This window comes from Pleurodeles waltl, chromosome 3_1 (assembly GCF_031143425.1).
Source record: "Pleurodeles waltl isolate 20211129_DDA chromosome 3_1, aPleWal1.hap1.20221129, whole genome shotgun sequence".
In the NCBI taxonomy this organism is placed as follows: Eukaryota; Metazoa; Chordata; class Amphibia; order Caudata; family Salamandridae; genus Pleurodeles; species Pleurodeles waltl.
The window spans coordinates 5,634,063-5,654,187 of record NC_090440.1 but is presented as its reverse complement, the minus strand read 5'-3'; the positions used below and the strand labels follow the sequence as shown (position 1 = coordinate 5,654,187).

The 20,125-nt window shown below is 50.7% G+C and overlaps 1 protein-coding gene across 8 annotated transcripts in view; it reads right to left on the bottom strand.

Moving 5' to 3' along the window:
• Positions 1-20,125, bottom strand: part of CELF1 (CUGBP Elav-like family member 1) — a 383,811-nt gene that overhangs the window by 337,872 nt on the left and 25,814 nt on the right. For all 8 annotated transcript variants that reach the window (XM_069221621.1, XM_069221615.1, XM_069221614.1 and 5 more), the window contains exons 3-4: positions 15,645-15,832; positions 1,962-2,044 (exon numbers count right to left, since the gene is read on the bottom strand). In XM_069221621.1, the coding sequence (XP_069077722.1) occupies positions 1,962-2,044; positions 15,645-15,832 (271 nt within the window). The remainder of the gene's footprint in view (positions 1-1,961; positions 2,045-15,644; positions 15,833-20,125) is intronic.

Below are 20,125 nucleotides of genomic sequence, written 5' to 3'. Positions count from 1 at the left end.
GGGGGTCACTTCTCCAGTGAAAGTCCGGTCCTTCAGGTCCTGGGGGCTGCGGGTGCAGGGTCTTTTCCAGGCGTCGGGACTTAGGTTTCAGAGAGTCGCGGTCAGGGGAAGCCTCGGGATTCCCTCTGCAGGCGGCGCTGTGGGGGCTCAGGGGGGACAGGTTTTGGTACTCACAGTCGTAGTGTAGTCCGGGGGTCCTCCCTGAGGTGTTGGTTCTCCACCAGCCGAGTCGGGGTCGCCGGGTGCAGTGTTGCAAGTCTCACGCTTCTTGCGGGGAGATTGCAGGGTCTTTAAAGCTGCTCCTTGAAACAAAGTTGCAGTCTTTTTGGAGCAGGTCCGCTGTCCTCGGGAGTTTCTGGTCGTCGTCGAAGCAGGGCAGTCCTCAGAGGATTCAGAGGTCGCTGGTCCCTTTGGAAGGCGTCGCTGGAGCAGAGTTCTTTGGAAGGCAGGAGACAGGCCGGTGAGTTTCTGGAGCCAAGGCAGTTGTCGTCTTCTGGTCTTCCTCTGCAGGGGTTTTCAGCTGGGCAGTCCTTCTTCTTGTTGTCGCAGGAATCTAATTTTCTAGGGTTCAGGGTAGCCCTTAAATACTAAATTTAAGGGCGTGTTTAGGTCTGGGGGGTTAGTAGCCAATGGCTACTAGCCCTGAGGGTGGGTACACCCTCTTTGTGCCTCCTCCCAAGGGGAGGGGGTCACAATCCTAACCCTATTGGGGGAATCCTCCATCTGCAAGATGGAGGATTTCTAAAAGTTAGAGTCACCTCAGCTCAGGACACCTTAGGGGCTGTCCTGACTGGCCAGTGACTCCTCCTTGTTATTCTCATTATTTTCTCCGGCCTTGCCGCCAAAAGTGGGGGCCGGGCCGGAGGGGGCGGGCAACTCCACTAGCTGGAGTGTCCTGCGGTGCTGTGACAAAGGGGTGAGCCTTTGAGGCTCACCGCCAGGTGTTACAGCTCCTGCCTGGGGGAGGTGTTAGCATCTCCACCCAGTGCAGGCTTTGTTACCGGCCTCAGAGTGACAAAGGCACTCTCCCCATGGGGCCAGCAACATGTCTCTAGTGTGGCAGGCTGCTGGAACTAGTCAGCCTACACAGATAGTCGGTTAAGTTTCAGGGGGCACCTCTAAGGTGCCCTCTGGGGTGTATTTTGCAATAAAATGTACACTGGCATCAGTGTGCATTTATTGTGCTGAGAAGTTTGATACCAAACTTCCCAGTTTTCAGTGTAGCCATTATGGTGCTGTGGAGTTCGTGTTTGACAAACTCCCAGACCATATACTCTTATGGCTACCCTGCACTTACAATGTCTAAGGTTTTGTTTAGACACTGTAGGGGTACCATGCTCATGCACTGGTACCCTCACCTATGGTATAGTGCACCCTGCCTTAGGGCTGTAAGGCCTGCTAGAGGGGTGTCTTACCTATACTGCATAGGCAGTGAGAGGCTGGCATGGCACCCTGAGGGGAGTGCCATGTCGACTTACTCGTTTTGTCCTCACTAGCACACACAAGCTGGCAAGCAGTGTGTCTGTGCTGAGTGAGAGGTCTCCAGGGTGGCATAAGACATGCTGCAGCCCTTAGAGACCTTCCTTGGCATCAGGGCCCTTGGTACTAGAAGTACCAGTTACAAGGGACTTATCTGGATGCCAGGGTCTGCCAATTCTGGATACAAAAGTACAGGTTAGGGAAAGAACACTGGTGCTGGGGCCTGGTTAGCAGGCCTCAGCACACTTTCAATTGTAAACATAGCATCAGCAAAGGCAAAAAGTCAGGGGGCAACCATGCCAAGGAGGCATTTCCTTACACAGGTTATCTGTTATATACCTCAGTGTTGCTAAATTACTTCCACTGCAACCACCTTCAATTCCCCCCATCAGTGTGTGTAGTCACACAGCAAGTAAAAACAAGTTATTGACAAAGATAGTACATATTTATGGCCCAGTCAAAGCTGGCGTCAGACATCTTACCCCAGGAAGAATCTTCATGTTGTGAAGAGCATTCTGTGCTTCTAACGCAGATTTACGAGTGTAAAATGTGACAAAACAGCACCCTGAAAAACACAAAGAAGTCTTGTAAGTAACAGCAGGAAGATTTCATCACTGCAAAGAAGCAGGGTGATATTAAGATTGGTTTGCAACTAAATGACCTACAACTCAATTACCCAGAGAAACAGAGTAAATATATTAGCATTTAAAGACATTTTAAGTAACGCACTTGAAGCATAATTTCGATCTTACTGCAGTCATCATAATTTAATCTGCATTATTAGTCATTTCAACTGATGCTCCTAGATTGCACGGTGTCCAATGTCTTCAGAAGCTTCAGAACATGCAGGAAGTCCTACCCCTCGAGATTGGCAGGTTTGCCTTCTGCCCTAACACACTGCCCCTCCAGAGACTAAACCAAGTTGCTAGAGCAGAGCAGCGACCTAGTGCTGGGCTAGCGGTGCAAGCGCACCTTGCCATGCCACCCTGACATCACAACTGCTGGGGCTTGTCTGTAGCAGTTGAGGGCGAACTCTCATTGATTCTAATGTCCCAGGTTCCCAACAAGGCCTACACTAAGAGAAATGACAGTTTGCAGAAGTCAGCCCCCTAAATCATCTTACTTTTAAGACTATGCATCTATCCAATTCATGTTTAATCAAGAAAGGTATCAATTAGGGAGCATAAGCTGGGAGCAAATGCCTCTCCATCGAGTGTTCTAACGCACCATCATACCCTAGCTTGACAAGTACCCAATCACCACGTTCGAATTGATGGACAATTCTTTTCATCTACTATTGTCTCTCTCACACCAAGTGGCTTGCTTGGCTTTCACACTCTCAGCAACAGACTTAGCATCATATCCCTTCTTCACCTTTTTCGTGCACTAAGTGCAAGCAACAGTCACTCGTTTCCTTCTCTGCAGAAGCACAAAAGGACCCCCTCTACACTGAGACGTGGATTTCTAACTCCACAAAATACTTAACTACTCTTTGCACTCCAGATTATTCCCAATAAGCAACTGTAAGCAATCACGCAATACTGTTACATCTTTCAACGAAGCTGTTTTCCCTTTGTAGGAAGCTGGCCTGGTGTGTGGTGCGTACCTACGGTACTTACACCTTATAACAGGTCCAGTTATCCCTTATAAGTATAGTGTAGTCAGTGTCTAGAAGCCAGGCTGTCTAGAGGTAGCTGTGGATGAGCAGCCAAGGCTTATATAGGAGACATGCACATTTTGTGCAATACCACTGTAGTCACACAGTACTCACACACATGAAACACTCAGTGTTACAAAAGTAAAGATACTTAATTTTGGTGACAAATACCACAGAGACCATACTCCCTTAGGAGGTACGAAATGCACAAATTATATACACTAGTATGCAGAAATAGGCATAAAACAGTTAGAAAACAGAGCAATTAGTGAAAATCACAATAGATAAATAGGAATAGCACTAGGGGGAGCACTAACCATATACTAATAAAGTGGAATGTGAAAGTCCCCCACTTACCCCATAGGTAAGTGGAGTGTGTAGAGAGTGTAAAGAAATGGCTCCCTGTTGCAGTTACCCCCCACTTTTTGCCTGATACTGATGCTGACTTGACTGAGAAGTGTGCTGGGACCCTGCTAACCAGGCCCCAGCACCAGTGTTCTTTCACCTAAAATGTACCATTGTTTCCACAATTGGCACAACCCTGGCACCTAGGTAAGTCCCTTGTAACTGGTACCCCTGGTACCAAGGGCCCTGATGCCAGGGAAGGTCTCTAAGGGCTGCAGCATGTCTTATGCCACCCTAGGGACCCCTCACTCAGCACAGACACACTGCTTGCCAGCTTGTGTGTGCTGATGGGAGAAAATGACTAAGTCGACATGGCACTCCCCTCAGGGTGCCATGCCAACCTCCCACTGCCTGTGGCATAGGTAAGTCACCCCTCTAGTAGGCCTTACAGCCCTAAGGCAGGGTGTACTTTTGTATCCACAATTGGCAGACCCTGGCATCCAGATAAGTCCCTTGTAACTGGTACTTCTAGTACCAAGGGCCCTGATGCCAAGGAAGGTCTCTAAGGGCTGCAGCATGTCTTATGCCACCCTGGAGACCTCTCACTCAGCACAGACACTCTGCTTGCCAGCTTGTGTGTGCTAGTGAGGACAAAACGAGTAAGTCGACATGGCACTCCCCTCAGGGTGCCATGCCAGCCTCTCACTGCCTATGCAGTATAGGTAAGACACCCCTCTAGCAGGCCTTACAGCCCTAAGGCAGGGTGCACTATACCATAGGTGAGGGTACCAGTGCATGAGCATGGTACCCCTACAGTGTCTAAACAAAACCTTAGACATTGTAAGTGCAGGGTAGCCAGAAGAGTATATGGTCTGGGAGTCTGTCAAACACGAACTCCACAGCACCATAATGGCTACACTGAAAACTGGTAAGTTTGGTATCAAACTTCTCAGCACAATAAATGCACACTGATGCCAGTGTACATTTTATTGCAAAATACACCCCAGAGGGCTCACCCCTTTGTCACAGCCCAGCAGGGCACTCCAGCTTAGTGGAGTTGCCCGCCCCCTCCGGCCACGGCCCCCACTTTTGGCGGCAAGGCTGGAGGGAACAAAGAAAGCAACAAGGAGTCGTCACTGGCCAGTCAGGACAGCCCCTAAGGTGTCCTGAGCTGAGGTGACTCTAACTTTTAGAAATCCTCCATCTTGCAGATGGAGGATTCCCCCAATAGGGTTAGGATTGTGACCCCCTCCCCTTGGGAGGAGGCACAAAGAGGGTGTACCCACCCTCAGGGCTAGTAGCCATTGGCTACTAACCCCCCAGACCTAAACACGCCCTTAAATTTAGTATTTAAGGGCTACCCTGAACCCTAGAAAATTAGATTCCTGCAAACTTCAAGAAGAAGGACTGCCTAGCTGAAAACCCCTGCAGAGGAAGACCAGAAGACGACAACTGCCTTGGCTCCAGAAACTCACCGGCCTGTCTCCTGCCTTCCAAAGAACTCTGCTCCAGCGACGCCTTCCAAGGGACCAGGGACCTCTGAATCCTCTGAGGACTGCCCTGCTTCGAAAAAGACAAGAAACTCCAGAGGACAGCGGACCTGCTCCAAAAAGACTGCAACTTTGTTTCGAGGAGCAGCTTTAAAGACCCTGCAATCTCCCCGCAAGAAGCGTGAGACTTGCAACACTGCACCCGGCGACCCCGACTCGGCTGGTGGAGAACCAACACCTCAGGGAGGACCCCCGGACTACTCTCCGACTGTGAGTACCAAAACCTGTCCCCCCTGAGCCCCCACAGCGCCGCCTGCAGAGGGAATCCCGAGGCTTCCCCTGACCGCGACTCTCTGAAACCTAAGTCCCGACGCCTGGAAAAGACCCTGCACCCGCAGCCCCCAGGACCTGAAGGACCGGACTTTCACTGCAGAAGTGACCCCCAGGAGTCCCTCTCCCTTGCCCAAGTGGAGGTTTCCCCGAGGAAGCCCCCCCTTGCCTGCCTGCAGCGCTGAAGAGATCCGTTGATCTCTCATAGACTAACATTGCGAACCCGACGCTTGTTTCTACACTGCACCCGGCCGCCCCCGCGCTGCTGAGGGTGAAATTTCTGTGTGGGCTTGTGTCCCCCCCGGTGCCCTACAAAACCCCCCTGGTCTGCCCTCCGAAGACGCGGGTACTTACCTGCAAGCAGACCGGAACCGGGGCACCCCCTTCTCTCCATTCTAGCCTATGCGTTTTGGGCACCACTTTGAACTCTGCACCTGACCGGCCCTGAGCTGCTGGTGTGGTGACTTTGGGGTTGCTCTGAACCCCCAACGGTGGGCTACCTTGGACCAAGAACTGAACCCTGTAAGTGTCTTACTTACCTGGTAAAACTAACAAAAACTTACCTCCCCCAGGAACTGTGAAAATTGCACTAAGTGTCCACTTTTAAAACAGCTATTTGTGAATAACTTGAAAAGTATACATGCAATTGAAATGATTCAAAGTTCCTAATGTACTTACCTGCAATACCTTTCAAACAAGATATTACATGTTAAATTTGAACCTGTGGTTCTTAAAATAAACTAAGAAAAGATATTTTTCTATAACAAAACCTATTGGCTGGATTTGTCTCTGAGTGTGTGTACCTCATTTATTGCCTGTGTGTATGTACAACAAATGCTTAACACTACTCCTTGGATAAGCCTACTGCTCGACCACACTACCACGAAATAGAGCATTAGTATTATCTCTTTTTACCACTATTTTACCTCTAAGGGGAACCCTTGGACTCTGTGCATGCTATTCCTTACTTTGAAATAGCACATACAGAGCCAACTTCCTACACCTGGGTACCTCGGTACCATATACTCTGGCTTACATGGGGGGCACCAGTATGCCAATTGTGGGATGAAATAGTGATAACAGTTACCAACAACTAAATTTAGGGGAGACCGCATAACTAATGGGGTCCTGGTTAGCAGGATCCTATTAGACACAGTCAAAATACACTGACAAACAGTCCAAAAGTGGTGGTAACCAAGCTAGAAATAGGCTACTTTCCTACACTGGTCATTTACTATGTGTAAAGAAATGGCTCCTGTAAGGAAATGCCTCCTTGGCATGGTTGCCCCCTGACTTTTTTGCCTTTGCTGATGCTATGTTTACAATTGAAAGTGTGCTGAGGCCTGCTAACCAGGCCCCAGCACCAGTGTTCTTTCCCTAACCTGTACTTTTGTATCCACAATTGGCAGACCCTGGCATCCAGATAAGTCCCTTGTAACTGGTACTTCTAGTACCAAGGGCCCTGATGCCAAGGAAGGTCTCTAAGGGCTGCAGCATGTCTTATGCCACCCTGGAGACCTCTCACTCAGCACAGACACACTGCTTACCAGCTTGTGTGTGCTAGTGAGGACAAAACGAGTAAGTCGACATGGCACTCCCCTCAGGGTGCCATGCCAGCCTCTCACTGCCTATGCAGTATAGGTAAGACACCCCTCTAGCAGGCCTTACAGCCCTAAGGCAGGGTGCACTATACCATAGGTGAGGGTACCAGTGCATGAGCATGGTACCCCTACAGTGTCTAAACAAAACCTTAGACATTGTAAGTGCAGGGTAGCCATAAGAGTATATGGTCTGGGAGTCTGTCAAACACGAACTCCACAGCACCATAATGGCTACACTGAAAACTGGGAAGTTTGGTATCAAACTTCTCAGCACAATAAATGCACACTGATGCCAGTGTACATTTTATTGTAAAATACACCACAGAGGGCACCTTAGAGGTGCCCCCTGAAACTTAACCGACTATCTGTGTAGGCTGACTAGTTTTAGCAGCCTGCCACAAACCGAGACATGTTGCTGGCCCCATGGGGAGAGTGCCTTTGTCACTCTGAGGCCAGTAACAAAGCCTGCACTGGGTGGAGATGCTAACACCTCTCCCAGGCAGGAATTGTCACACCTGGCGGTGAGCCTCAAAGGCTCACCTCCTTTGTGACAACCCAGCAGGACACTCCAGCTAGTGGAGTTGCCCGCCCCCTCCGGCCAGGCCCCACTTTTTGGCGGCAAGGCCGGAGAAAATAATGAGAATAACAAGGAGGAGTCACTGGCCAGTCAGGACAGCCCCTAAGGTGTCCTGAGCTGAGGTGACTCTAACTTTTAGAAATCCTCCATCTTGCAGATGGAGGATTCCCCCAATAGGGTTAGGATTGTGACCCCCTCCCCTTGGGAGGAGGCACAAAGAGGGTGTACCCACCCTCAGGGCTAGTAGCCATTGGCTACTAACCCCCCAGACCTAAACACGCCCTTAAATTTAGTATTTAAGGGCTACCCTGAACCCTAGAAAATTAGATTCCTGCAACAAGAAGAAGGACTGCCCAGCTGAAAACCCCTGCAGCGGAAGACCAGAAGACGACAACTGCCTTGGCTCCAGAAACTCACGGCCTGTCTCCTGCCTTCCAAAGATCCTGCTCCAGCGACGCCTTCCGAAGGGACCAGCGACCTCGACATCCTCTGAGGACTGCCCCTGCTTCGAAAAGACAAGAAACTCCCGAGGACAGCGGACCTGCTCCAAGAAAAGCTGCAACTTTGTTTCCAGCAACTTTAAAGATCCCTGCAAGCTCCCCGCAAGAAGCGTAAGACTTGCAACACTGCACCCGGCGACCCCGACTCGGCTGGTGGCGATCCAACACCTCAGGAGGGACCCCAAGACTACTCTGATACTGTGAGTACCAAAACCTGTCCCCCCTGAGCCCCCACAGCGCCGCCTGCAGAGGGAATCCCGAGGCTTCCCCTGACCGCGACTCTTTGAAACCAAAGTCCCGACACCTGGGAGAGACCCTGCACCCGCAGCCCCCAGGACCTGAAGGACCGGACTTTCACTGGAGGAGTGACCCCCAGGAGTCCCTCTCCCTTGCCCAAGTGGAGGTTTCCCCGAGGAACCCCCCCCTTGCCTGCCTGCAGCGCTGAAGAGATCCCTAGATCTCCCATTGACTTCCATTACAAACCCGACGCTTGTTTCTACACTGCACCCGGCCGCCCCCGCGCTGCTGAGGGTGAAATTTCTGTGTGGACTTGTGTCCCCCCCGGTGCCCTACAAAACCCCCCTGGTCTGCCCTCCGAAGACGCGGGTACTTACCTGCAAGCAGACCGGAACCGGGGCACCCCCTTCTCTCCATTCTAGCCTATGTGTTTTGGGCACCACTTTGAACTCTGCACCTGACCGGCCCTGAGCTGCTGGTGTGGTGACTTTGGGGTTGCTCTGAACCCCCAACGGTGGGCTATCTTGGACCAAGAACTGAACCCTGTAAGTGTCTTACTTACCTGGTAAAACTAACAAATACTTACCTCCCCTAGGAACTGTGAAAATTGCACTAAGTGTCCACTTTTAAAACAGCTATTTGTCAATAACTTGAAAAGTATACATGCAATTTTGATGATTTGAAGTTCCTAAAGTACTTACCTGCAATACCTTTCGAATGAGCTATTACATGTAGAACTTGAACCTGTGGTTCTTAAAATAAACTAAGAAAATATATTTTTCTATATAAAAACCTATTGGCTGGATTTGTCTCTGAGTGTGTGTACCTCATTTATTGTCTATGTGTATGTACAACAAATGCTTAACACTACTCCTTGGATAAGCCTACTGCTCGACCACACTACCACAAAATAGAGCATTAGTATTATCTATTTTTTACCACTATTTTACCTCTAAGGGGAACCCTTGGACTCTGTGCATGCTATTCCTTACTTTGAAATAGCACATACAGAGCCAACTTCCTACAGCTCCCTGTTGCAGTTACCCCCCCACTTTTTGCCTGATACTGATGCTGACTTGACTGAGAAGAGTGCTGGGACCCTGCTAACCAGGCCCCAGCACCAGTGTTCCTTCACCTAAAATGTACCATTGTATCCACAATTGGCACACCCTGGCATTCAGATAAGTCCCTTGTAACTGGTACTTCTAGTACCAAGGGCCCTGATGCCAAGGAAGGTCTCTAAGGGCTGCAGCATGTCTTATGCCACCCTAGAGACCCCTCACTCAGCACAGACACACTGCTTACAAGCCTGTGTGTGCTAGTGAGAACAAAATGAGTAAGTCGACATGGCACTCCCCTCAGGGTGCCATGCCAGCCTCTCACTGCCTATGCAGTATAGGTAAGACACCCCTCTAGCAGGCCTTACAGCCCTAAGGCAGGGTGCACTATACCATAGGTGAGGGTACCAGTGCATGAGCACTGTGCCCCTACAGTGTCTAAACAAAACCTTAGACATTGTAAGTGCAGGGTAGCCATAAGAGTATATGGTCTGGGAGTCTGTTTTACACGAACTCCACAGCACCATAATGGCTACACTGAAAACTGGGAAGTTTGGTATCAAACTTCTCAGCACAATAAATGCACACTGATGCCAGTGTACATTTTATTGCAAAACACACCCCAGAGGGCACCTTAGAGGTGCCCCCTGAAACTTAACCGACTGTCTGTGTAGGCTGACTAGTTCCAGCAGCCTGCCACACCAGAGACATGTTGCTGGCCCCATGGGGAGAGTGCCTTTGTCACTCTGAGGCCAGTAACAAAGCCTGCACTGGGTGGAGATGCTAACACCTCCCCCAGGCAGGAGCTGTGACACCTGGCGGTGAGCCTCAAAGGCTCACCCCTTTGTCCCAGCCCAGCAGGGCACTCCAGCTTAGTGGAGTTGCCCACCCCCTCCGGCCACGGCCCCCACTTTTGGCGGCAAGGCTGGAGGGAACAAAGAAAGCAACAAGGAGGAGTCACTGGCCAGTCAGGACAGCCCCTAAGGTGTCCTGAGTTGAGGTGACTAACTTTTAGAAATCCTCCATCTTGCAGATGGAGGATTCCTCCAATAGGGTTAGGATTGTGACCCCCTCCCCTTGGGAGGAGGCACAAAGAGGGTGTACCCACCCTCAGGGCTAGTAGCCATTGGCTACTAACCCCCCCGACCTAAACACGCCCTTAAATTTAGTATTTAAGGGCTACCCTGAACCCTAGAAAATTAGATTCCTGCAACTACAAGAAGAAGGACTGCCTAGCTGAAAACCCCTGCAGAGGAAGACCAGAAGACGACAACTGCCTTGGCTCCAGAAACTCACCGGCCTGTCTCCTGCCTTCCAAAGATCCTGCTCCAGCGACGCCTTCCAAAGGGACCAGCGACCTCGGCATCCTCTGAGGACTGCCCCTGCTTCGAAAAGACAAGAAACTCCAGAGGACAGCGGACCTGCTCCAAGAAAGGCTGCAACTTTGTTTCCAGCAGCCTTGAAAGAACCCTGCAAACTCCCCGCAAGAAGCGTGAGACTTGCAACACTGCACCCGGCGACCCCGACTCGGCTGGTGGAGATCCGACACCTCAGGAGGGACCCCAGGACTACTCTGATACTGTGAGTACCAAAACCTGTCCCCCCTGAGCCCCCACAGCGCCGCCTGCAGAGGGAATCCCGAGGCTTCCCCTGACCGCGACTCTTTGAATCCAAAGTCCCGACGCCTGGGAGAGACCCTGCACCCGCAGCCCCCAGGACCTGAAGGACCGGACTTTCACTGGAGAAGTGACCCCCAAGAGTCCCTCTCCCTTGTCCAAGTGGAGGTTTCCCCGAGGAACCCCCCCCTTGCCTGCCTGCAGCGCTGAAGAGATCCCGAGATCTCTCATAGACTAACATTGCGAACCCGACGCCTGTTTCTACACTGCACCCGGCCGCCCCCGCGCCGCTGAGGGTGAAATTTCTGTGTGGGCTTGTGTCCCCCCCGGTGCCCTACAAAACCCCTCTGGTCTGCCCTCCGAAGACGCGGGTACTTACCTGCAAGCAGACCGGAACCGGGGCACCCCCTTCTCTCCATTCTAGCCTATGTGTTTTGGGCACCACTTTGAACTCTACACCTGACCGGCCCTGAGCTGCTGGTGTGGTGACTTTGGGGTTGCTCTGAACCCCCAACGGTGGGCTACCTTGGACCAAGAACTGAACCCTGTAAGTGTCCTACTTACCTGGTAAAACTAACAAAAACTTACCTCCCCTAGGAACTGTGAAAATTGCACTAAGTGTCCACTTTTAAAACAGCTATTTGTCAATAACTTGAAAAGTATACATGCAATTTTTATGATTTAAAGTTCCTAAAGTACTTACCTGCAATACCTTTCGAATGAGATATTACATGTAGAATTTGAACCTGTGGTTCTTAAAATAAACTAAGAAAAGATATTTTTCTATACAAAAACCTATTGGCTGGATTTGTCTCCGAGTGTGTGTACCTCATTTATTGTCTATGTGTATGTACAACAAATGCTTAACACTACTCCTTGGATAAGCCTACTGCTCGACCACACTACCACAAAATAGAGCATTAGTATTATCTATTTTTACCACTATTTTACCTCTAAGGGGAACCCCTGGACTCTGTGCATGCTATTCCTTACTTTGAAATAGCACATACAGAGCCAACTTCCTACAAGCAGTTACATAGAAATTCCTAAAATCAGGTCAGGCAGTAAAGCAAATGTTTGAGGGATGTTCAGTCTCAAGCCTAGTGTGAGGAAATTGAGTGTATTATATTGTGTAGTTGTGAGACCTCACAGTGCAATACGATTATCAAGCCCTTTACGACCAATAGATTTAGTTTGTTAAACCCTCAGCTCAGCCCTGGGTAGCTGTGGCACTGAGCAGCAAGGCTTACACAGAGGAACAAGTGCAAAGCATTTAAACAGCACCAAAACAATTGAAGATAAAATGGACAACACTCAAGAAAGCCAAGACCAATTTTTTAAATTACTGTATATTATGCATTTTAGACAGCACAACGAAAAAGATTCACCAGAGTGTTCCGGAGATATAACAGTTCCAAGAAAGTAAATATGCACTTTTTAGCTTAATCGTGAAAAAGCATTAGCAAAGTCAACAAATTTGGCACTTGCAAACTTTATATAAGAAAACTACAGGATGCAGAAGATACTCAAGAACGGTGTGGATGCAATGTGGTCATTAGGGGTACTTCTACGGCTACTCCTCAGTCCACGAACTTGATGAGGCAGTCCTGGTCACAGGAGTTTTCCTCCCTTGAAGCTCTTTCAGTCCTGATAAATGTCTAATCAGCCAGTATCACAATCACATCCAAATCCTTCCTTGAATGTTAATTTGCCTTCTGGGCGACCAAGTTGCACTCCGACAACTCTCCCTGGCCCAGCAGACTCTATTGTAACTGAGTGTTTGGTCCCGGTCTCTGGAGCTGCGCAGCAACGAGAGTCAGTGGCTTGAAAATCTAGGCCACCAACTCACCCCAGCAGGCTTCTTCAGCTATTGTGGCTGTGTGCTGTGAATAGGTCAGCGAACTGTCGCTTGGAGTCTCCTGCTTTGACTGGGCTTGAGACAACTTCTCCACGAACTGGACACAGCACACACAGCAGTTTTTTCTCCTTTGCCAGCCACCAAGTGCAGCCCCCTCTAGTGCAGCCTCTGACAGTTCTTTGGTGCACCAAGGCAGTCCTTCCCATCCAGTTGACATCCGAGTTCAGGTCGGCCAGGGGTGCCCTTTTATGTCCAAAAAATGTCCTCAGGGTAGGATGCAGTTGGTTGCCAATGGTCTACCAGGTTCTCTTCCTCCTCATGACCACTTCCAGTGAATTGTGTCAGCCAGTTATCCCACGATGCACCACTCTGCCTCCATCCAGGATGGCAGGACCCTCTCTTAGCGTCTAGAGCTCCCTAGACCAACCCAGAGGTATAGATACCACAAGGGGGCTACACACCCCTGCAAAAACTGTTAGGCAACTGGTTTCCACTGCCCCTAATGCTAACCTGTCTACCTAGACAATGGAGCAGCCTCTCTCCCTCATTACCCATTTACCTTTCAAAGACTACTTTCCCTGTAAAAAGATCGCCTTTTGGGCCAACACCCGGGTGGCTTCCTACAGGAAGGAGGCAACACCTCTACCCAGTGCAGGCTTTCATTGTCGTTAGCACATCTTTCTAGGAGGGCAGAAACAGTCTCTGGGACAGGCTCTTCTTCATGCAACCGTTTAGGCACAGGAGACTAAAGGTAATAAAAAGTTGCACACCACTACCTGTTACAGTAATTTCAGAGACAGAATACACTCTGACTTAATGTAACAATTTGTTGAAACCTTGACGTATCAACTTTGGTCACACTGTTAAAGAGTTATCATAGTTGTGAGTTCGGTGTGCAAAAGTGCATTTGTCAAAAGGGCAACTAAATTCTTCCATAGTAATAGTAAGTTACACATTTTTACTGGCGTGACAGATAAATACATGTGTTGCCCATAAAATATGCTGCACCTGCCTTAGGCCTTGATAGGCCTGTCAGAGGAGACGTTCCTATTCCAGGAGAGGCTTGGCCTTGCCATTGCTTTCAGCAGACTAGGCTTGTTGTACAAGTGTTCTACCCAGGGTGGCACAACCAGTGCTGCAGTCGCTGGGGGAGCTTCTAACTTAACTGGTTAGCGTGCCGCTAGGCACTCTCAGAGTCCAAGAATCAACTGCGTCAGTCTAAAAACTTGGGGCAACCAAACATTTCCTTTCTCCTAGTCTGGAGGGTGAGAAGCGACCTTAGAATTAATTCCACTTCTAGCGGTAATATCTTGTTTCTTTTATGAGCAAATATCTCCGTTTGAAGATGGCAACAAATCAAGTGCTAGAAGAGGGGGCCAGGACTTTCAATACTGAAAGCCAGTGCTAACGTTTCATCCTCGTCTCCAATCCTGAGAAGTAAATATTTTTCTAGCTCACATTTTGTTGGCTTGAGTTATTTTTTCCCAGTCAGAAAAGTTTAGACTTTGCTCACACACAGCCAGGCAATCCGTGATTCAATTACACAGGAAATATCAAGCCTCACACACAGCATGAAAAACACAAGCAGAGTTGGAGGTACAAATTACCTCCCTTACAGAAGCTCAAAGTCACTGGGAATTCAAAGACTGGATGAAAATTAACAGCATGTGTAGGCTGAAAGCAAAAGCACAGGGGTGAAAAAAGTGAAGCATGGCAGAGGAGAAAAGCAGAAGCATTAGACGGCATGTACTAATAGGAAATGCAAGGTTGATGTTCAAAATGAAAGTACAAGCTATGAGAAAGAAAACAGAACGGGGAGACTCGTGCACTCAGTGCTTTTACAAAAAAGGAAAAAGTTCACAAAACAGGAGACACCTATGGAAGGATGAAAGAAGCCAATCAGGGGCATCGTAACCAGGCTATGCTGCAAGGAAGGGGCAAACATGAGATTATCAGGTGAAACAACTAAATCCATTAAATAGAAAGTAAGAAAAAAGTGAGAAAACAAAAAGCCAAAACAGAATAATGGGTGGAGCTGCCTACTAGGTCAGCTATCGCCAAATCCTGCATAAATAAGTCTTTCGGAACCAGACATGTGAGTCGCCTGGCAGGCTGCGACCTAAAGAATAAAAGTTGTTTGCAAAATTGGGTAATTGCTTTCTTCAAAGTCATACATTTCAGAAAATTACGCTTCTGGTGCGAACAATTGTTTGCCAGGAGGTCAGGTGACCATTGAGGATCTTACACGAGTTTAACTATCAAAACCAGCAGCAGGCATGGTCTTACAACAGCACACCTGCTTTGACACCCAGTCTCCCATAGGCACAAATGACGTGAAATAATGAGAAATGTCATTAAAACAGTTCAAACAACTTTACATTTCGGATTTTCTCGAGCTAAACTTAAATTTAGCCCATGCCTAGAGTAATTTATTTGTTATCGGAACAACCTCGCAGTCTAATTTGAGATTACCAGTAAAATGGGACAACTCCTGGAGCCACTTGTACACGCTGTCCGAATTCAGAATCTGTGCCGCCATCCATACAACTCCCCCTCACCCTTCTAAAGGGTAAGGGAAAGATTAAGGAAAGCATCTGTTCATCGGTCTCACTTGAAAAGGGAACAATGTATTTAATTTTAATCAATTAGCCCAGGTGCTTAGGTTAAAAGCAGACACTTTGGGCTCTATGAAACACCCAACCTTTTACAATACAATCCTTCCTCCCTCTGGTCCATCTGTACATTTTGAAAGGGGGCAGGATATGGATTTATTTTTGGTCTGCAGTGCCCTCTATGGACCAAATAAGTCACAGCCTCTATTGAGACAAATCCAGGCAACAAAGCAGTGTGCAGACAGGCGGAGGTGATGCTCCGTCGGGGTCGGGCCCGCACTCACCTTTGCTCTGTGGAGGGTTCAGGCTCCTGTCCCGTAGGATGTTGATTTCAAAGACCGCCCCGTACTGCTCGAAGAGCTCCCGCAGCTCCTTCTCGGACCAGGTCCGTGGGATCTGCCCCACAAACATCTTGATGGAGTCCATGTCGGGCTGGTCAGGGTGGTCCAAGGTCCCGTTCATTTTCTTTGATCTGTAAGAAGAAAAACAAGAGCATTTGAAAACAATAAACAAGTCTCAGAAAGGAAAAGGCAGAGATGCAACACATTCAACACACCCAGTGCTCAACACTCACCATCATAATCACCGCACACCCAGTGCAAAACACCGCGCCTCACCAACACTGCACACCCAGTGCAAGACACTGCCTCACCAACACTGCACACCCAGTGCGAGAGACCGCGCCTCACCAACAGTGGCACCACACATCCAGTGCAAAACACCGCGCCTCACCAACACTGCACACCCAGTGCAAAACACCGCGCCTCACCAACAGTGGCACCACACATCCAGTGCAAAACACCGCGCCTCACCAACAGTGCCACCGCACATTCAGTGCAAAACACCGCGCCTCACCAACAGTGGCACCGCACATCCAGTGCAAAACACCACGCCTCACCAACAGTGGCACCACACATCCAGTGCAAAACACCGCGCCTCACCAACAGTGCCACCGCACATCCAGTGCAAAACACCACGCCTCACCAACACTGCACACCCAGTGCGAGACACCGCGCCTCACCAACAGTGGCACCACACATCCAGTGCAAAACACCGCGCCTCACCAACAGTGGCACCACACATCCAGTGCAAAACACCGCGCCTCACCAACAGTGCCACCACACATCCAGTGCAAAACACCGCGCCTCACCAACAGTGGCACCACACATCCAGTGCAAAACACTGCGCCTCACCAACACTGCACAACCAGTGCAAAACACCGCGCCTCACCAACACTGCCTCACCAACACTGGCACCGCACACCAAGTGCAAGACACTGCCTCACCAACACTGCACACCCAGTGCAAGACACTGCCTCACCAACACTGCACACCCAGTGCAAGACACTGCCTCACCAACACTGCACACCCAGTGCAAGACACTGCCTCACCAACACTGCACACCCAGTGCAAGACACTGCCTCACCAACACTGCACACCCAGTGCAAGACACTGCCTCACCAACACTGCACACCCAGTGCAAGACACTGCCTCACCAACACCGCACACCCAGTGCAAGACACTGCCTCACCAACACTGGCACCGCACACCCAGTGCAGGACACTGCCTCACCAACACTGCACACCCAGTGCGAGACACCGCGCCTCACCAACACTGCCTCACCAACACTGGCACCGCACACCCAGTGCAAGACACTGCCTCACCAACACTGGCACCGCACACCCAGTGCAAGACACTGCCTCACCAACACTGCACACCCAGTGCAAGACACTGCCTCACCAACACTGCACACCCAGTACGAGACACTGCCTCACCAACACTGCACACCCAGTACGAGACACTGCCTCACCAACACTGCACACCCAGTGCGAGACACTGCCTCACCAACACTGCACACCCAGTGCGAGACACCGCCTCACCAACACTGCACACCCAGTGCGAGACACCGCCTCACCAACACTGCACACCCAGTGCGAGACACCGCGCCTCACCAACACTGGCACCGCACACCCAGTGCGAGACACTGCCTCACCAACACTGGCACCGCACACCCAGTGCGAGACACTGCCTCACCAACACTGGCACCGCACACCCAGTGCGAGACACTGCCTCACCAACACTGGCACCGCACACCCAGTGCGAGACACTGACTCACCAACACTGGCACCGCACACCCAGTGCAAGACACTGCCTCACCAACACTGGCACCGCACACCCAGTGCAAGACACTGACTCACCAACACTGGCACCGCACACCCAGTGCAAGACACTGCCTCACCAACACTGGCACCGCACACCCAGTGCAAGACACTGCCTCACCAACACTGGCACCGCACACCCAGTGCAGGACACTGCCTCACCAACACTGGCACCGCACACCCAGTGCAGGACACTGCCTCACCAACACTGGCACCGCACACCCAGCGCAGGACACTGCCTCACCAACACTGCACACCCAGTGCAAGACACTGCCTCACCAACACTGGCACCGCACACCCAGCGCAAGACACTGCCTCACCAACACTGGCACCGCACACCAAGCGCAAGACACGGCCTCACCAACACTGGCACCGCACACCCAGTGCAAGACACTGCCTCACCAACACTGCACACCCAGTGCAAGACACTGCCTCACCAACACTGCACACCCAGTGCAAGACACTGCCTCACCAACACTGCACACCCAGTGCAAGACACTGCCTCACCAACACTGCACACCCAGTGCAAGACACTGCCTCACCAACACTGCACACCCAGTGCAAGACACCGCGCGTCACCAACACTGGCACCGCACACCCAGCGCAGGACACTGCCTCACCAACACTGGCACCGCACACCCAGTGCAAGACACTGCCTCACCAACACTGGCACCGCACACCAAGTGCAAGACACTGCCTCACCAACACTGGCACCGCACACCCAGTGCAAGACACTGCCTCACCAACACTGGCACCGCACACCCAGTGCAGGACACTGCCTCACCAACACTGGCACCGCACACCCAGCGCAGGACACTGCATCACCAACATTGGTACAGTGCATCCGGTCAGCACATTCACGGTCACCAAACACTGGGTGAAACAGCAATCCATCCCGTTATTAGTAAGCAAGAACCAGAATAAAAGACCGAGCACCTCTGCTCATCACTGGGCACACATTGAGCACAAAACAGTTGCCATCCAAATCGCTGGCATTAGTGAAGCACCCTGTCACTATAAACCTACATCCAGTGCCCAGATGTAGAGATGAACCTCCCCGACCATCAATACATCAGATGCAGAGTAAGACCTGGGATGGCTGATGCAGCACACTGCAAGTAGCCTCTGATCAAGAGACATCACTGCACGTGCTTGTGCACAAGACGTGCACGGAATGAAAGAAACCAAGGACAAAAGTGCTCTGTGCAAGGTCCGCTTTAAAGGTCTGCGTGAGCAGTGGAGCAGCCACCAGGACAAGCACACTAAAATAATAATCTCCAAGAAGCAGCGTAGAGCTTAAACTTCTGAAATTCAAACGAAGGCGCGCAGCTCGTCTGCCTCAGACTGCCGGCTGCTAGCTCCCAACGCTGACTCGGGTGGCGCATCTGCAAGCGCACAGGGCACGCACTCACACGTGCCCTCGACCAGTGACAAGGCACAGAGACCTGCACTTCACTACTTACACAGGACCGGAGCTCAAAGAACAGTGATCCACCATTAATTCGGGCAGGAAATCCAGCTTAAAGGAAGCCATCCTCTACGGAGAGAGTTTGAGTGACTGCGCCCTGCCAACAAGGAGACGCCGAAGAAGTGGGCGGACCGGGCTCACGAGAGACACATGAGGATCAGAGAGAGAGCAGGGAGACCGAGGGGAAGAACACTGGGATCTCCACCGAGAGACACGACAACCAGGCTGCACCGAGGCACAGGGGGAGCAGGGGAGTCCGCCCTGGATTAGGAAGGGGTGAAATGCTCAGCCTGGTGCACAATGAATGTGCTGATCACTGGCCTTCCTTTGTTACATTTTCTCCTGGCGAAGCAGTACGGGCAGCCGTGTCAGATAAACAGACTGTCAAAGGGAGAGACGGGTGGGTGACAGAGCGGAAACAGACACAAGGTCCCACCCCTTCAGCCCCAACACCAGGCCAGAACACGCTTCTCCCTGCGAGGTGGGATCTGAACATCTGGAGTACCGCACCTGGTCCGACATCTGCTCTGTCCAGTCCCTCCCCCACACCGAACACCAATGAGGGAGGACGCAGGTACAATCTCAAACAAAAACCATGACAAACAACCACTGACAAAACCAAAATACTGGCAGCGATGTCAATGCTTGTTCCACATGTGAACACTTTATGGGCAGAGGTTTCACCTCATTATCAGTAGTACGCAGCAACTAAAAGGTGGCCGGCCACGCAGAACAAAGCATCCGGCACTGCACACGTCAGGTAGCCTTTTAGTTAACTTTTGATCAGTTTGAGCTATACACATTTTTGTGGCAAAATCCAATGGTTTATGTGGCAAGTCAAGTAATAGCGCTGCAATATCACTGCAAAAAACGTCTTTGAAGTGTCAATGAAAGGTTAGGCTGCTGTACTGTTTCAAGGTAAGTTTGAGCGCTCAAAGCCACTCAATGCTGCTGAGGGGGGAAGAGAGAAGATGAAAGGCCACGTGGAGCTCCTGGCCGGGGACTCTCGGGGTCCCCGGAGCCCACAAGGAGGTGTCCGTGTAATCCTCGTACTCTGAGATACGTGGTCACCAACAGCCGGAAAACTCCCGACGGACACAGGGCAGGGTTGGCTACTTCCTACAACTGACAAACCGCGT